General features: G+C 42.3%; 1 protein-coding gene across 1 annotated transcript in view; it reads left to right on the top strand.

The window, feature by feature from the left end:
• LOC127001425 (CUB and sushi domain-containing protein 3-like) overlaps positions 1–18674 on the top strand; it is a 98330-nt gene that overhangs the window by 19477 nt on the left and 60179 nt on the right. The window contains exons 5-8 of the mRNA XM_050865953.1: positions 4114–4299; positions 11747–11932; positions 13105–13264; positions 15156–15219. Coding sequence (XP_050721910.1) covers positions 4114–4299; positions 11747–11932; positions 13105–13264; positions 15156–15219 — 596 coding nt within the window. The remainder of the gene's footprint in view (positions 1–4113; positions 4300–11746; positions 11933–13104; positions 13265–15155; positions 15220–18674) is intronic.

Raw genomic sequence — 18674 nt, forward strand, 5'->3', positions numbered from 1 at the left:
CCTTGGTGGGCTGGTAGACACACCCTTTGGCTATCCTATCATACTCACAGGTCTGTAATTACCTGGTTCATTTGTATCAGCCTTCTTATAGATGGGTGTAATGTTGGCCAGTCTTGATGTAACTCACTGGTCTGCAATATCTTCCTGAGTGTCCCTTCCCCTCTTTTATCACCCGTGGGCCTGGAGTGCCAGGCAGTGTTAACAGTGCCACAGACAGTGTTATGTGATGCAAGACAGATTAGTTACCCAGTGTTAGGCTGTCTTGTTACCTGACCTGCCTACCCCTCTCCTGTGACATGGGGTCAGGTGTTATGCAGTGCTATGTGATGCCAGGCAGTGTTCATAGTGGCATAGATTTGTGTGGTGCCAGAATCAGTGTGATGCCAGTCATTGGTGCCAGGGATGGTATATGTATAGAATAACACCCAGGTGACCCTAGGACAAAGCTTTATTTTTCTCCCTCACTCCCCTCAATGTTACCAGCTTACTGTAGGCATAACATTGTATCTTTCTGTTTCTGGCCCATAAATATTGCAAAAAAGACCATCAGTAATCACCGATTTTAACAATAATTATAAATGCATATTGTTATCTTTATGGGGCGATAGTTTGGGGTCAGAAAAGACAATACGCCAAGTACTACTAAGGGCTGGTAACCCTAAACTACCACTTGAGCCAGCTAAACGTAATATATGGAGGAGAAAAGAGAATAAATGAACCTTTGGACATACCCACAACTCCTATGAAAGCCTTGTCAAATATGTGTAGGCCTACTTGTGTGCCAACATATGTAAGAGCATGGGCCTAACTTTTCTTCTTCCTCCTCAGGTTTTGGGCGCCCAGCCGTACACGTGAACTAACAGAGTCTTGGCTTCAGGGCAGGCCGCTAAAATGGTATGTGTGTGTGTGTGTGTGTGTGTGTGTGTGTGTGTGTGTGTGTTAGGAAGGTTTTCATCATTAATATAAAAGCTTGTTGTTGGGGTGAGAGGTGGAGTCAGAGGTCAGCGATGAATAGATACGTTTATTGGGGTAGAGGAACAGAGAGAGGGATAGAATCCGAAAGAGGGCAGCAGTTTAGAAAGCAAAGACTGGTGCCAGGCTGCCTGTGACTTGAACTCTTTAATAAGGAGGAGAGTATGAACACACCTCTCCTCACAAAATTTTCCCCTCTCTTTTGGCCACATTCTCCATAGTTAGCACCATTGTTAGCACCAGGCTTTTTTATCATTATTAGTGGTATTTGTTCTCCCTTGGGCTGCTTCCTTTACAGTAAGACTTATTATGCCTAGGCCCACCTGTAGGGAGATGCAATTTGACCCAGTACAGTAAGACTTCTGCCTAGGCCCACTGTAGAGAGATGCAATTTGACCCTGTACAGAAGTGCTATTTGGCCCCCCATACCAGAAGATAGCGTAGTAACATCTAAATTATTTGATGTATATATTTTTTTACGGCAGAGGAAGCAGGTCATGGGGCAAAGAAAGTACTATTGAGAAAAGAAAGCTTGCTGTTCACTGTGTTTAGCAGAGTGGCCAAAAGAGAGGTCAGCTTCAGGAGGAGAGGTGTCTCCATACCCTCCTCTTGAAAGAGTTCAAGTCATAGGCAGGAGGAAGTGCAGACCAAGGAAGACTGTTCGGGAGTTTGCCATGAAGGGGATGAAGGAATGAGGATGCTGGTTAACTCTTGCATGAGGGATTGGGACTGTTGTTTCTTTATTGATATCTTTATTAATTGAAATGAAACGTGTTGACTCAAAAAGGTTTAGTGGTTCACCATTTTGGTACAGGTTTTGTAAAAGTATTAATTATTTAACCCAGGATTATTTACCTTCAATACATCTAACTATCTGTCTACCACTACTACTACTACTACTACGGGCCTCCATCTATTAGAGTTGCGTTGTGAGCGGTATATTCTCTCATATCCTTTCACAAAGCAATTCATTGGCCCCACCCCGCCAATGACTGTGGCCGACAACCATCTTTATTTAATATTACAAACTTTACTAAGCATTTTATTTTTAAGCTAACAGAGCTTGTGGTTGATATGACTATCGACCGCCGTCACCTCAAAGTCCAGGTCGGCAATGTGGGTGGTTTTGGGTGCAGGCGACCTGGTTCCTCTCAGGCAGACCAAGGCTGACCTCAGGAGGGAGAAGGACAGCCTGCATCTCATCCAGGCGACCACACTGCTTCTTGGCTGCTGTTTCTTATCCGCCAGTGTTTCGGCGAGTCTTGCGTAGAAGCTCTGCGCCCTTGGTCCCATCCCTCCTGCCGTCGTGAATACTACCGGGGTGAAGGAGCTGGTCCACATTCTGTATTCTTTCTTCATATGCTCTGTTCTTCTCTTGTTCGTTTCTTCTGTGGGCTGCATCAAGGGTCAGGTCTCTGTGGCAATGGGCCATGGGATCAAAGATCCTTATGTCAAAATATGCCCTTTGTCCACGAGTCCAAAACCCTCTGGCGCTAACATCCACTCGTGCTTCGTTCGAAACATTAGCGGTGCGTCTGGCGAGGTGTTCGCCTTGCAGAGGGAGCAGCATGGGTTCCACAGTCACGTCGTGGCAGACTTCTTTCAGCATCTGAGCTGTTATGTCTCTTACTTCGTCGTGTCTCATGCAGACGAGACCTCCTCGCTTGCATGTCATGGCATGATTTTGGTTGAAGGGTGAGCCACAGTTACACATGTTTGGGAGCCCATCCACTGGCCAGCCATACCTGAGGGCAAGGGCATCAGTAAATTCTTTTTTGTTTAAGTTGAAGCCTTTTGCCCTGATAGGTAGTGTGGTTAGCCAGTTTGAGGCGCCCACTTCCTGTGCAATATCTGTCCTCCTCCTTGTGTCTTCTGGGAGTTCTCTCATTAGGTCACTCAGAGTGTCTCTCTGTTTTCCTTCTCTGTTTATGGAGATTTCATTCCTTAGTGACCTAATATATTGAGGGTTGTCTTCTCCCCTTTCATTTTGATTGGTAATATATCCGGTCAAAGAGGCTGTGATTCGGATTGAGTTCCCGAATTCAGACTCGGCCAGATTTTGTGGGTTGGTGATGCCGAGCCCACCCATTTTTGGCGGCAACTCCAGCAATCTTCTCTCCTGGTCACTGGGACATCTCCCATTTGCTATCGCTGGTATGAAGGTGTTTCTGATAGCATCTTCCAGAGGTTTTAGTAACGGAGCAACATCAGGAACTGTCCTCATGAGGCTACTACTACTACTACTACTATCCCTGGACACTTTAGACTATCCCCACGGTGTCTAGAAGGCCTGTTATCCGACTATGCGACACCCCACAAGGCCACAACTACTACTACTACTAATATTACTACTACATATACTACTACTAATACTATTCTCTCCCCTACAGAGGTCCGGTGTCCCAACCTCACTACAACGCTGACTACTGCCTTAAGTGTGGTAGTGGAGGATAGAGGCCGAGTGGAGGCTACAGCGACTATTCCTGCGAGAAGGGAGGAGGATAGTCGGGAATAGTCAGCAGAAGTGTGGTAGTAATGGTATCTGGAGTGGCAGTCAACCGCGCTGTGAATGTAAGTAATAGTAGTTGTAGTAGTAGTTCCAGTAAGTAGGTGATTGTAGTAGCTCTTGTAGGGTGTTGAATAGTAGTAATAAGACTATCCTAAGACTAACTAGACTATTCCTAATACCCCTCAGATGTAGTAGTAGTAGTAGTAGTAGTAGAAATAGCTTATGTTGGGTGTTGAATACTACTAACAGGACTATCCTAAGACTAACTAGACTATTCCTAACCCCCTCAGATGTAGTAGTAGTAGTAGTAGTAGTAGTAGAAATAGCTTATGTTGGGTGTTGAATACTACTAACAGGACTATCCTAAGACTAACTAGACTATTCCTAACCCCCTCAGATGTAGTAGTAGTAGTAGTAGTAGTAGTAGTAGTAGTAGTAGTAGAAATAGCTTATGTAGGGTGTTGAATACTAGTAACAAGACTATCCTAAGACTAACTAGACTATTTTTAACCCTCCCAGATGTAGCAGTAGTAGTAGTAGTAGTAGTAGTAGTAGAAATAGCTTATGTTGGGTGTTGAATACTACTAACATGACTATCCGAAGACTAACCAGACTATTCCTAACCCTTCCAGATGTGACCTGCAACCTACCACAAGGCTTGGATAATGGTAGAATAGTCCGACTCAACCAGACCCTGGAATACGGTAGCCTGGTCGAATATCACTGTCTACCGGAACACAGGCTGGTCGGGGGGAGCTTCCGGAGGTCGTGTGGCGAGCTGGGCGAGTGGTTGGGTGGAGAACCGAAGTGTGTGTTGGGTAAGTAGTAATAGTAGTAGTAGTAGTAGTAGTAGTAGTAAAAATAGCTTATGTTGGGTGTTGAATACTAGTAATAAGATGATCCTAAGACTAACTAGACTATTTTTAACCCTCCCAGATGTAATAGTAGTAGTTGTAGTAGTAGTAGTAGTAGTAGTAGTAAAAATAGCTTATGTTGGGTGTTGAATACTAGTAATAAGACGATCCTAAGACTAATTAGACTATTTTTAACCCTCCCAGATGTAATAGTAGTAGTTGTAGTAGCAGTAGTAGTAGTAGTAGAAATAGCTTATGTTGGGTGTTGAATACTAGTAATAAGACTATCCTAGGACTAACTAGACTATTTTTAACCCTCCCAGATGTAATAGTAGTAGTTGTGGTAGTAGTAGTAGTAGTAGTAAAAATAGCTTATGTTGGGTGTTAAATACTAGTAATAACACTATCCTAAGACTAACTAGACTATTTTTAACCCTCCCAGATGCATACCTGGGCACTTCCGCACCTCGGTCCGGACCTCCGCTCCTCCGCACCTGCGGACCGCCAAACGAGGTGCGGAAGCCCGGAAGTGCGGAACGTTTTCAAAAGTGCGGAAGTAACAGGTGCGGACAGGGGAAATTTTGGGTCCAGACTTCCGCACCTGAGATTTTCAAAGATAAAAAACGAAGACGACAAACAGTCCGCGGCATTACTTTCGCGCGTTTTGGCGGGCTATGTGCTACCAGCTGATCACTGTGTCAATTTTCTTTTTCTTTTCAGAATCTTTTGACATTTAGTGATTCACTGCGATTGTTTAGTGTTTAGTGTTTACAAATAAACATGGACAGATACGTGAAAAGAGGTGATAGCGACAGGAGCAGGAGTGTGTCAGGGGATAGTAGCGTCAATAGCGTGAGCTACAGAACCAGCACGCCTGCACCGTCAGCCTCCAGAACCCCTACGCCGCTGGCTACGACAGACATGTCCTTGTCTGACTTGGAGCGTGACCCCTTCCAGTGTAATGCCAGACTTAAATTAAGAATGGGAAAATTTAACTTAGGGAGGAATTAGCCGTTACCGCATAGAACATTCCAGACTCGCTTGAGAGGCCCACCCCATTTGAAGGTAAATATATATATATATATATATATATATATATATATATATATATATATATATATATATATATATATATATATATATATATATATATATATATATATATGAAGCTTGATGTATTATTGCCTTGTACTATTTTGTTTTATTTTTGAGGTGCGGACTAGTTTTTTCAGGCGCGCTTTAATAGTTTTACGTACAGTAGCGGAGGTGCGGAGGTCCGGTAGCGGACCGAGCGAAAAAATTTTAGGCGGGGAAGTACAGGTGCGGACTACCTGCGTCCGAAGTGCGGAGGAGCGGTAGCGGACTACCCCAAATCCAGTAACGCGCCCAGCTCTGCCCAGATGTAATAGTAGTAGTTGTAGTAGTAGTAGTAGTAGTAGTAGTAGTAAAAATAGCTTATGTTGGGTGTTGAATACTAGTAATAAGACTATCCTAAGACTAACTAGACTATTTTTAACCCTCCCAGATGTAATAGTAGTAGTAGTAGTAGTAGAAATAGCTTATGTTGGGTGTTGAATACTAGTAATAAGACTATCCTAAGACTAACTAGACTATTTTTAACCCTCCCAGATGTAATAGTAGTAGTAGTAGTAGTAGTAGTAGAAATAGCTTATGTTGGGTGTTGAATACTAGTAATAAGACTATCCTAAGACTAACTAGACTATTTTTAACCCTCCCAGATGTAATAGTAGTAGTAGTAGTAGTAGAAATAGCTTATGTTGGGTGTTGAATACTAGTAATAAGACTATCCTAAGACTAACTAGACTATTTTTAACCCTCCCAGATGTAATAGTAGTAGTAGTAGTAGTAATAGTAGTAGTAGTAGTAGTAGTAAAAATAGTTTATGTTGGGTGTTGAATACTAGTAATAAGACTATCCTAAGACTAACTAGACTATTTTTAACCCTCCCAGATGTAATAGTAGTAGTTGTAGTAGTAGTAGTAGTTGAAATAGCTTATGTTGGGTGTTGAATACTAGTAATAAGACTATCCTAAGACTAACTAGACTATTTTTAACCCTCCCAGATGTAGTAGTAATAGTAGTAGTAGTAGTAGTAGTGAGAGAGAGACAGAGAAAGAGAGAGAGACAGATTAGTACCATGAATACTACTATTACTATTAACTATTTTGTACTATTCCAGGTCCAGAGGATGCCTACAACACCATAGGCTCCGATAGTAGTAGTAGTAGTGTGAGTACTACTTCTACTTCTACCGCTAGCAACACCGGGCTCTACATCGGACTATTCTTCGGGCTCATCCTGGCGATAGTCTTCATGGGAGTGCTAGTCTACTTCAGAATGTAAGTAGTAGTAGTAGTAGTAGTAGTTATGGTGGTGGTGGTAGTTAATTCTTAAGGTTGTCATCACTTTACATTTTCTGCTATAACTCAGCTTGTATGTGTGGTAGGTAAATCTAGCTTGCGTGGTAGTTAGAGTGGTAGTTGACCTTCATTCCTATCAAAATTCGTGTTCCTAACCTGAGTGTGGTAGGAGTTATAGCAGGTCAAAGTTAGGGGAGTGAAAAATCCTGGATATTTTTTTCTGAATGGCATACTGTTTAACATTTTTGTATATAACTCAGCTTGTATGTATGTTAGGTGAATGTAACTTGAGTGGTAGTTAGTGTGGTAGTTGACCTTTATTCTTACCAAAATTCGTGTTGCTAACTTGAGTGTGGTAGGAGTTATAGCAGGTCAAAGTTAGGGGAGTGAAAAATTATGTTTATATTTTTCTGAATGTCATAACACTTAACATTTTTGTATATAACTCAGCTTGTATGTGTGTTAGGTGAATGTAACTTGCGTGGTAGTTAGAGAGGTAGTTGACCTTCCTTCCTACCAAAATTCGTGTTCCTAACTTGAGTGTGGTAGGAATTATAGCAGGTCAAATTTAGGGGAGTGAAAAATTATGTTTATATTTTTCTGAATGTCATAACACTTAACATTTTTGTATATAACTCAGCTTGTATGTGTGGTAGGTGAATGTAGCTTGCGTGGTAGTTAGTGTGGTAGTTGACCTTTATTCCTACCAAAATTCGTGTTCCTAACTTGAGTGTGGTAGGAGGTATAGCAGGTCAAAGTTAGGGGAGTGAAAAATTATGTTTATATTTTTCTGAATGTCATAACACTTAACATTTTTGTATATAACTCAGCTTGTATGTGTGGTAGGTAAATGTAGCTTGCGTGGTAGTTAGTGTGGTAGTTGACCTTTATTCTTACCAAAATTCGTGTTCCTAACTCCAATGTGGCAGCAGTTATAGTGGTACGAAGTTAGGCATTTCAAAATTTTCCAATCCTCCCATTTTCATTCAACCAGCTGTAACATTTTTCCCTACCATTCAACTGGCGTGCATGGTAGATGGATGGGCCTTGGTGGGCTGGTAGACACACCCTTTGGCTATCCTATCATACTCACAGGTCTGTAATTACCTGGTTCATTTGTATCAGCCTTCTTATAGATGGGTGTAATGTTGGCCAGTCTTGATGTAACTCACTGGTCTGCAATATCTTCCTGAGTGTCCCTTCCCCTCTTTTATCACCCGTGGGCCTGGAGTGCCAGGCAGTGTTAACAGTGCCACAGACAGTGTTATGTGATGCAAGACAGATTAGTTACCCAGTGTTAGGCTGTCTTGTTACCTGACCTGCCTACCCCTCTCTTGTGACATGGGGTCAGGTGTTATGCAGTGCTATGTGATGCCAGGCAGTGTTCATAGTGGCATAGATTTGTGTGGTGCCAGAATCAGTGTGATGCCAGTCATTGGTGCCAGGGATGGTATATGTATAGAATAACACCCAGGTGACCCTAGGACAAAGCTTTATTTTTCTCCCTCACTCCCCTCAATGTTACAAGCTTACTGTAGGCATAACATTGTATCTTTCTGTTTCTGGCCCATAAATATTGCAAAAAAGACCATCAGTAATCACCGATTTTAACAATAATTATAAATGCATATTGTTATCTTTATGGGGCGATAGTTTGGGGTCAGAAAAGACAATACGCCAAGTACTACTAAGGGCTGGTAACCCTAAACTACCACTTGAGCCAGCTAAACGTAATATATGGAGGAGAAAAGAGAATAAATGAACCTTTGGACATACCCACAACTCCTATGAAAGCCTTGTCAAATATGTGCAGGCCTACTTGTGTGCCAACATATGTAAGAGCATGGGCCTAACTTTTCTTCTTCCTCCTCAGGTTTTGGGCGCCCAGCCGTACACGTGAACTAACAGAGTCTTGGCTTCAGGGCAGGCCGCTAAAATGGTATGTGTGTGTGTGTGTGTGTGTGTGTGTGTGTTAGGAAGGTTTTCATCATTAATATAAAAGCTTGTTGTTGGGGTGAGAGGTGGAGTCAGAGGTCAGCGATGAATAGATACGTTTATTGGGGTAGAGGAACAGAGAGAGGGATAGAATCCGAAAGAGGGCAGCAGTTTAGAAAGCAAAGACTGGTGCCAGGCTGCCTGTGACTTGAACTCTTTAATAAGGAGGAGAGTATGAACACACCTCTCCTCACAAAATTTTCCCCTCTCTTTTGGCCACATTCTCCATAGTTAGCACCATTGTTAGCACCAGGCTTTTTTATCATTATTAGTGGTATTTGTTCTCCCTTGGGCTGCTTCCTTTACAGTAAGACTTATTATGCCTAGGCCCACCTGTAGGGAGATGCAATTTGACCCAGTACAGTAAGACTTCTGCCTAGGCCCACTGTAGAGAGATGCAATTTGACCCTGTACAGAAGTGCTATTTGGCCCCACATACCAGAAGATAGCGTAGTAACATCTAAATTATTTGATGTATATATTTTTTTACGGCAGAGGAAGCAGGTCATGGGGCAAAGAAAGTACTATTGAGAAAAGAAAGCTTGCTGTTCACTGTGTTTAGCAGAGTGGCCAAAAGAGAGGTCAGCTTCAGGAGGAGAGGTGTCTCCATACCCTCCTCTTGAAAGAGTTCAAGTCATAGGCAGGAGGAAGTGCAGACCAAGGAAGACTGTTCGGGAGTTTGCCATGAAGGGGATGAAGGAATGAGGATGCTGGTTAACTCTTGCATGAGGGATTGGGACTGTTGTTTCTTTATTGATATCTTTATTAATTGAAATGAAACGTGTTGACTCAAAAAGGTTTAGTGGTTCACCATTTTGGTACAGGTTTTGTAAAAGTATTAATTATTTAACCCAGGATTATTTACCTTCAATACATCTAACTATCTGTCTACCACTACTACTACTACTACTACGGGCCTCCATCTATTAGAGTTGCGTTGTGAGCGGTATATTCTCTCATATCCTTTCACAAAGCAATTCATTGGCCCCACCCCGCCAATGACTGTGGCCGACAACCATCTTTATTTAATATTACAAACTTTACTAAGCATTTTATTTTTAAGCTAACAGAGCTTGTGGTTGATATGACTATCAACCGCCGTCACCTCAAAGTCCAGGTCAGCAATGTGGGTGGTTTTGGGTGCAGGCGACCTGGTTCCTCTCAGGCAGACCAAGGCTGACCTCAGGAGGGAGAAGGACAGCCTGCATCTCATCCAGGCGACCACACTGCTTCTTGGCTGCTGTTTCTTATCCGCCAGTGTTTCGGCGAGTCTTGCGTAGAAGCTCTGCGCCCTTGGTCCCATCCCTCCTGCCGTCGTGAATACTACCGGGGTGAAGGAGCCCTGGTCCACATTCTGTATTCTTTCTTCATATGCTCTGTTCTTCTCTTGTTCGTTTCTTCTGTGGGCTGCATCAAGGGTCAGGTCTCTGTGGCAATGGGCCATGGGATCAAAGATCCTTATGTCAAAATATGCCCTTTGTCCACGAGTCCAAAACCCTCTGGCGCTAACATCCACTCGTGCTTCGTTCGAAACATTAGCGGTGCGTCTGGCGAGGTGTTCGCCTTGCAGAGGGAGCAGCATGGGTTCCACAGTCACGTCGTGGCAGACTTCTTTCAGCATCTGAGCTGTTATGTCTCTTACTTCGTCGTGTCTCATGCAGACGAGACCTCCTCGCTTGCATGTCATGGCATGATTTTGGTTGAAGGGTGAGCCACAGTTACACATGTTTGGGAGCCCATCCACTGGCCAGCCATACCTGAGGGCAAGGGCATCAGTAAATTCTTTTTTGTTTAAGTTGAAGCCTTTTGCCCTGATAGGTAGTGTGGTTAGCCAGTTTGAGGCGCCCACTTCCTGTGCAATATCTGTCCTCCTCCTTGTGTCTTCTGGGAGTTCTCTCATTAGGTCACTCAGAGTGTCTCTCTGTTTTTCTTTTCTGTTTTTGGAGATTTCATTCCTTAGTGACCTAATATATTGAGGGTTGTCTTCTCCCCTTTCATTTTGATTGGTAATATATCCGGTCAAAGAGGCTGTGATTCGGATTGAGTTCCCGAATTCAGACTCGGCCAGATTTTGTGGGTTGGTGATGCCGAGCCCACCCATTTTTGGCGGCAACTCCAGCAATCTTCTCTCCTGGTCACTGGGACATCTCCCATTTGCTATCGCCGGTATGAAGGTGTTTCTGATAGCATCTTCCAGAGGTTTTAGTAACGGAGCAACATCAGGAACTGTCCTCATGAGGCTACTACTACTACTACTACTACTATCCCTGGACACTTTAGACTATCCCCACGGTGTCTAGAAGGCCTGTTATCCGACTATGCGACACCCCACAAGGCCACTACTACTACTACTAATATTACTACTACATATACTACTACTAATACTATTCTCTCCCCTACAGAGGTCCGGTGTCCCAACCTCACTACAACGCTGACTACTGCCTTAAGTGTGGTAGTGGAGGATAGAGGCCGAGTGGAGGCTACAGCGGACTACTCCTGCGAGAAGGGGAGGAGGATAGTCGGGAATAGTCAGCGGAAGTGTGGTAGTAATGGTATCTGGAGTGGCAGTCAACCGCGCTGTGAATGTAAGTAATAGTAGTTGTAGTAGTAGTAGTTCCAGTAAGTAGGTGATTGTAGTAGCTCTTGTAGGGTGTTGAATAGTAGTAATAAGACTATCCTAAGACTAACTAGACTATTCCTAACCCCCTCAGATGTAGTAGTAGTAGTAGTAGTAGTAGAAATAGCTTATGTTGGGTGTTGAATACTACTAACAGGACTATCCTAAGACTAACTAGACTATTCCTAACCCCCTCAGATGTAGTAGTAGTAGTAGTAGTAGTAGTAGTAGTAGAAATAGCTTATGTAGGGTGTTGAATACTAGTAACAAGACTATCCTAAGACTAACTAGACTATTTTTAACCCTCCCAGATGTAGCAGTAGTAGTAGTAGTAGTAGTAGAAATAGCTTATGTTGGGTGTTGAATACTACTAACATGACTATCCGAAGACTAACCAGACTATTCCTAACCCTTCCAGATGTGACCTGCGACCTACCACAAGGCTTGGATAATGGTAGAATAGTCCGACTCAACCAGACCCTGGAATACGGTAGCCTGGTCGAATATCACTGTCTACCGGAACACAGGCTGGTCGGGGGGAGCTTCCGGAGGTCGTGTGGTGAGCTGGGCGAGTGGTTGGGTGGAGAACCGAAGTGTGTGTTGGGTAAGTAGTAATAGTAGTAGTAGTAGTAGTAGTAGTAAAAATAGCTTATGTTGGGTGTTGAATACTAGTAATAAGATGATCCTAAGACTAACTAGACTATTTTTAACCCTCCCAGATGTAATAGTAGTAGTTGTAGTAGCAGTAGTAGTAGTAGTAAAAATAGCTTATGTTGGGTGTTGAATACTAGTAATAAGACGATCCTAAGACTAATTAGACTATTTTTAACCCTCCCAGATGTAATAGTAGTAGTTGTAGTAGTAGTAGTAGTAGTAGTAGAAATAGCTTATGTTGGGTGTTGAATACTAGTAATAAGACTATCCTAGGACTAACTAGACTATTTTTAACCCTCCCAGATGTAATAGTAGTAGTTGTAGTAGTAGTAGTAGTAAAAATAGCTTATGTTGGGTGTTAAATACTAGTAATAAGACTATCCTAAGACTAACTAGACTATTTTTAACCCTCCCAGATGTAATAGTAGTAGTTGTAGTAGTAGTAGTAGTAGTAGTAGTAGTAGTAAAAATAGCTTATGTTGGGTGTTGAATACTAGTAATAAGACTATCCTAAGACTAACTAGACTATTTTTAACCCTCCCAGATGTAATAGTAGTAGTAGTAGTAGTAGTAGAAATAGCTTATGTTGGGTGTTGAATACTAGTAATAAGACTATCCTAAGACTAACTAGACTATTTTTAACCCTCCCAGATGTAATAGTAGTAGTAGTAGTAGTAGTAGAAATAGCTTATGTTGGGTGTTGAATACTAGTAATAAGACTATCCTAAGACTAACTAGACTATTTTTAACCCTCCCAGATGTAGTAGTAGTAGTAGTAGTAATAGTAGTAGTAGTAGTAGTAGTAAAAATAGTTTATGTTGGGTGTTGAATACTAGTAATAAGACTATCCTAAGACTAACTAGACTATTTTTAACCCTCCCAGATGTAATAGTAGTAGTTGTAGTAGTAGTAGTAGTAGTAGTAGTTGAAATAGCTTATGTTGGGTGTTGAATACTAGTAATAAGACTATCCTAAGACTAACTAGACTATTTTTAACCCTCCCAGATGTAGTAGTAATAGTAGTAGTAGTAGTAGTAGTAGAGAGAGAGACAGAGAAAGAGAGAGAGACAGATTACTACCATGAATACTACTATTACTATTAACTATTTTGTACTATTCCAGGTCCAGAGGATGCCTACAACACCATAGGCTCCGATAGTAGTAGTAGTAGTGTGAGTACTACTTCTACTTCTACCGCTAGCAACACCGGGCTCTACATCGGACTATTCTTCGGGCTCATCCTGGCGATAGTCTTCATAGGAGTGCTAGTCTACTTCAGAATGTAAGTAGTAGTAGTAGTAGTAGTTATGGTGGTGGTGGTAGTTAATTCTTAAGGTTGTCATCACTTTACATTTTCTGCTATAACTCAGCTTGTATGTGTGGTAGGTAAATCTAGCTTGCGTGGTAGTTAGAGTGGTAGTTGACCTTCATTCCTATCAAAATTCGTGTTCCTAACCTGAGTGTGGTAGGAGTTATAGCAGGTCAAAGTTAGGGGAGTGAAAAATCCTGGATATTTTTTTCTGAATGGCATACTGTTTAACATTTTTGTATATAACTCAGCTTGTATGTATGTTAGGTGAATGTAACTTGAGTGGTAGTTAGTGTGGTAGTTGACCTTTATTCTTACCAAAATTCGTGTTGCTAACTTGAGTGTGGTAGGAGTTATAGCAGGTCAAAGTTAGGGGAGTGAAAAATTATGTTTATATTTTTCTGAATGTCATAACACTTAACATTTTTGTATATAACTCAGCTTGTATGTGTGTTAGGTGAATGTAACTTGCGTGGTAGTTAGAGAGGTAGTTGACCTTCCTTCCTACCAAAATTCGTGTTCCTAACTTGAGTGTGGTAGGAATTATAGCAGGTCAAATTTAGGGGAGTGAAAAATTATGTTTATATTTTTCTGAATGTCATAACACTTAACATTTTTGTATATAACTCAGCTTGTATGTGTGGTAGGTGAATGTAGCTTGCGTGGTAGTTAGTGTGGTAGTTGACCTTTATTCTTACCAAAATTCGTGTTGCTAACTTGAGTGTGGTAGGAGGTATAGCAGGTCAAATTTAGGGGAGTGAAAAATTATGTTTATATTTTTCTGAATGTCATAACACTTAACATTTTTGTATATAACTCAGCTTGTATGTGTGGTAGGTAAATGTAGCTTGCGTGGTAGTTAGTGTGGTAGTTGACCTTTATTCTTACCAAAATTCGTGTTCCTAACTCCAATGTGGCAGCAGTTATAGTGGTACGAAGTTAGGCATTTCAAAATTTTCCAATCCTCCCATTTTCATTCAACCAGCTGTAACATTTTTCCCTACCATTCAACCGGCGTGCATGGTAGATGGATGGGCCTTGGTGGGCTGGTAGACACACCCTTTGGCTATCCTATCATACTCACAGGTCTGTAATTACCTGGTTCATTTGTATCAGCCTTCTTATAGATGGGTGTAATGTTGGCCAGTCTTGATGTAACTCACTGGTCTGCAATATCTTCCTGAGTGTCCCTTCCCCTCTTTTATCACCCGTGGGCCTGGAGTGCCAGGCAGTGTTAACAGTGCCACAGACAGTGTTATGTGATGCAAGACAGATTAGTTACCCAGTGTTAGGCTGTCTTGTTACCTGACCTGCCTACCCCTCTCCTGTGACATGGGGTCAGGTGTTATGCAGTGCTATGTGATGCCAGGCAGTGTTCATAGTGGCATAGATTTGTGTGGTGCCAGAATCAGTGTGATGCCAGTCATTGGTGCCAGGGATGGTATATGTATAGAATAACACCCAGGTGACCCTAGGACAAAGCTTTATTTTTCTCCCTCACTCCCCTCAATGTTACCAGCTTACTGTAGGCATAACATTGTATCTTTCTGTTTCTGGCCCATAAATATTGCAAAAAAGACCATCAGTAATTAACGATTTTAACAATAATTATAAATGCATATTGTTATCTTTATGGGGCGATAGTTTTGGGTCAGAAAAGACAATACGCCAAGTACTACTAAGGGCTGGTAACCCTAAACTACCACTTGAGCCAGCTAAACGTAATATATGGAGGAGAAAAGAGAATAAATGAACCTTTGGACATACCCACAACTCCTATGAAAGCCTTGTCAAATATGTGCAGGCCTACTTGTGTGCCAACATATGTAAGAGCATGGGCCTAACTTTTCTTCTTCCTCCTCAGGTTTTGGGCACCCAGCCGTACACGTGAACTAACAGTCTTGGCTTCAGGGCAGGTCGCTAAAATGGTATGTGTGTGTGTGTGTGTGTGTGTTAGGAAGGTCTTCATCATTAATATAAAAGCTTGTTGTTGGGGTGAGAAGTGGAGTCAGAGGTCAGCGATGAATAGATACGTTTATTGGGGTAGTGAGAACAGACTCCCGCCGTGAGGGGCGGCCGGGCTAACTGAGGCTTTCGCGCTAGTTAATTTTTTTCTTGGTAGATGGTGGCTCGCGCTAATTGCGGTTCGCTCTAATTGATCTCGCTCTAACTGAGGCTCTCGCGCTAATTAATTTTTTTCTTGGTAGATGGTGGCTCGCGCTAATTGCGGTTCGCTCTAATTGATCTCGCGCTAAGTGGGGCTTTCGCGCTTATTAATTTTTTTCTTGGTAGATGGTGGCTCGCGCTAATTGCGGTTCACTCTAATTAGCCTGTGGTACCCCGCTGACAACTTCCGATGACTGAGAAACTGCACCACCAGCCGCTACACATTGAGTCCTGCCAGTGAGAAATGAGTGCAGCCACATCCCGAGTGTTCCCGTAATGGCCATTTGTCTGGCCTTGTGTAACAAAATGCCATGGTCTACCATGTCGAAAGCTTTCGCAAAATCAAGGTAGACCACATCGACATCTGCATTATGTTCAAGCTCATCTATGATTGAGTCATAGTGGGCCAAAAGTTGTGAGAGGCACGAGCGCCCAGTACGAAAGCCATGTTGGTCCGGGTTCATTCTGTTATTGCTTTCTAGATATGCAGACATGCTTTTAACCATAATTCTCTCTAGAACTTTAATAATATGGGAGGTTAAGGCAACTGGTCGATAGTTTTTTGCCTCTGCTCTTGACCCTCCCTTGTATATTGGTGTAATGAATGCACTTTTTAGCTTTTCTGGTATTATGCCAGAATCTAGAGTTTCTATCAAAATTTAACAGAGGAACACTCAGCTCTTCAGCACATTTTTTAAGAAGTACTGCAGGGAATTGATCGGGGCCAGCTGCCGAATTAGTGGCCACCCCTTTAATTGCTTGCTGTGTGTCGTCGTTGTTTAAGCTTATGTCCGTCAGGTGTGATATTTGATCAGTTCCTTGGTTGAAAAAGTCCATAGGTAGGTTGACAATTTTGTCTTCCATGGGTTTGCTGAAGACGCTTTTGTACTGAATCAGTAGTGCTTCAACGACATCCTGGGCTTTGTTTATGGGTTGGCCGTGTACGTCAGTCAGTGGGCCAACACTCGCTCTCACTGCGGATTTGTTAGCAGCATATTTGTAAAAGTATTTGGGGTTGGTTTTGATGCATGACGCGGCTTGTATTTCTTTCCGGTCATTCTCTGATTCAACTGATCTTTTAAGTTTTTCTTCTATAATGGCAATTTTGTTTTCGAGTTGGGTCAGCATTTTGGTGTAGTTGGTATACCGAGTTTCTTCCTTAGTTTTGTTCTTTTTCTCATTAGTACTTTTCGGTCTCTTGGTATGTTACCATTGAAAGGAGAGGTCTTTTTAGACGGCCTCCTCAGTGGTACATGCCTCTTTGATATTTTCAAGCATGTGTTAATGATTGTATCATATTGGGCCTCAGGGTCACAGTCCCTCATGAGTAGATCCCAGTTTAGCTCACCCAGGTCTTTCTTTATACTGTCCCAGCAGACTGACTCGCTTAGGAAGTTGAGTTGGTTAAAATTAAAATTAGGAGCCTGCTCCACTTCACTGGACAGTCTAAGATGTGTATTTCTAGGTAGGTTGGTAGTCACGGTGATGATGTTATGGTCAGAGAGATTAGTTTTATTCACCCTAATATTATGTATAATATCATCATTATTTATCATAACGATGTCTAGTATGTTCTTACCTCTTGTAGGAGTGTCGGTGATTTGATTGAGGCAGTATTCCTCGGCAAAGTGCATGACAGCTTTTGCCTGGGTCCTCATGTCTTCCGCTCCTCCATACACACACTCCAAATTCCAGTCTATTAGCGGAAAGTTTAAGTCTCCAGTAAGTATAATGGTGGGCATGGGCAGTGGTAGCGAGCCAATGATATCTTTTATCTTTGTTAGTTGCGTCATAAATTTCTCTGTTGGGCATGCTGGTGGTCTGTATATGTTTATATATACCCAGTCAATGTCTTGAATGCATAGTACCAGTGATTCTGTGTACATATTTGATTCCTGGAAAAGTACTTTTGTTCTAGCTGCAAAATGGCTATCAACGTAAGTGATGACCCCGCCTTTTTTCCGTTGAATTGGTCGGTCCGTCCTGTATGGTACAAAGTGTGGTATTTTTATTTCTGCTTTTCTAATCTCCTCTGTTAAGTGTGTTTCTGTGAGAGAGATTATAAAGGCATTTTCAGTTTGTGCCATTTCTGTGAGCAGACCATTAATTTCACATCAACCGGATTATTTATTTATCTCTTATCTAATCACCCCCCCCAGAGGCAGTGCCAGTGTTTGGAGTGCCACTGTGCCTGGCCGTCCAGCACTGCCCGGCACACGATGGCATCCAGCTGCCCACCATTGTCAGGGAGTGCATTGACCAGATAGAGGAGCAGGGTGAGTGTTATTATTGTTATTATTATTATTATTATTATTATTATTATTGTTATTATTATTATTACATTATCTGGGCCTGAGAACACACACACACACACACACACACACACACACAGCGCTCATGTGTGAAGATTATTAGAGAACTGATTCCTGGCAGCAAGAACACATCAAAGACTACAATGAAGTGACAGCGTGTCATTTTGATACTTTTTTTGCTCAAGTGGGTAAATGTACATTTGAAAAATCTCAACAGAACTTAAGTGATGCAGACTTAATACTACAACCATTACACACAAATTTAAGACATGGCATTAATTCACATAGTAGTAATTCACATGTTTGGGCCTGAACCCACAAGCTGGGAAACAACAACTTTAGCTATCAGACACATGAATAATAGTGGCTCTTACGGATCAGACGGTATCCCTTTTAAATTTTTAAAAGACGCCCTTCAATGCACACATTACTTGCATCATAAACACCTCAATTGTAAGTGGAGTTTTCCCCACACCGTGGAAGCACTCCATTGTAATACCTATTTTTAAGTCTGGCAATGAAAACGAACCTATAAGTAAGTACCGTCCCATCCCACCCATTCTTTCTAAAGTAACTGAAAAAAGAGTTGCATCTCAGCTTACTAAGTGAATGAGAAGGATAGTCTCCAAAATACGCATTTCCCCCTCGATTTGCAAGGTTTGCAGTGAGAATTGACGGATGATGGCCGGAGCCAGAGCCGAGGCTGACTCTAGACGGGAGATGGCAGAGTGAACATGACGGAGGTCCCGAACTGTGGCGTTGAGGACTTCCTGATGGAGGTTAAGCTGACGTCTCTCTTCCGCCAGTAGAGTGTAGAGATGGGAGATTTTCCCGTGTATGACGTCTATCTGGGCCTGACTGGCCGTACCAGAAAGGAGGTTGCAAGCGAGCCAGTGAAATCAACG

The sequence above is a fragment of the Eriocheir sinensis genome, chromosome 21 (genome assembly GCF_024679095.1).
Source record: "Eriocheir sinensis breed Jianghai 21 chromosome 21, ASM2467909v1, whole genome shotgun sequence".
In the NCBI taxonomy this organism is placed as follows: Eukaryota; Metazoa; Arthropoda; class Malacostraca; order Decapoda; family Varunidae; genus Eriocheir; species Eriocheir sinensis.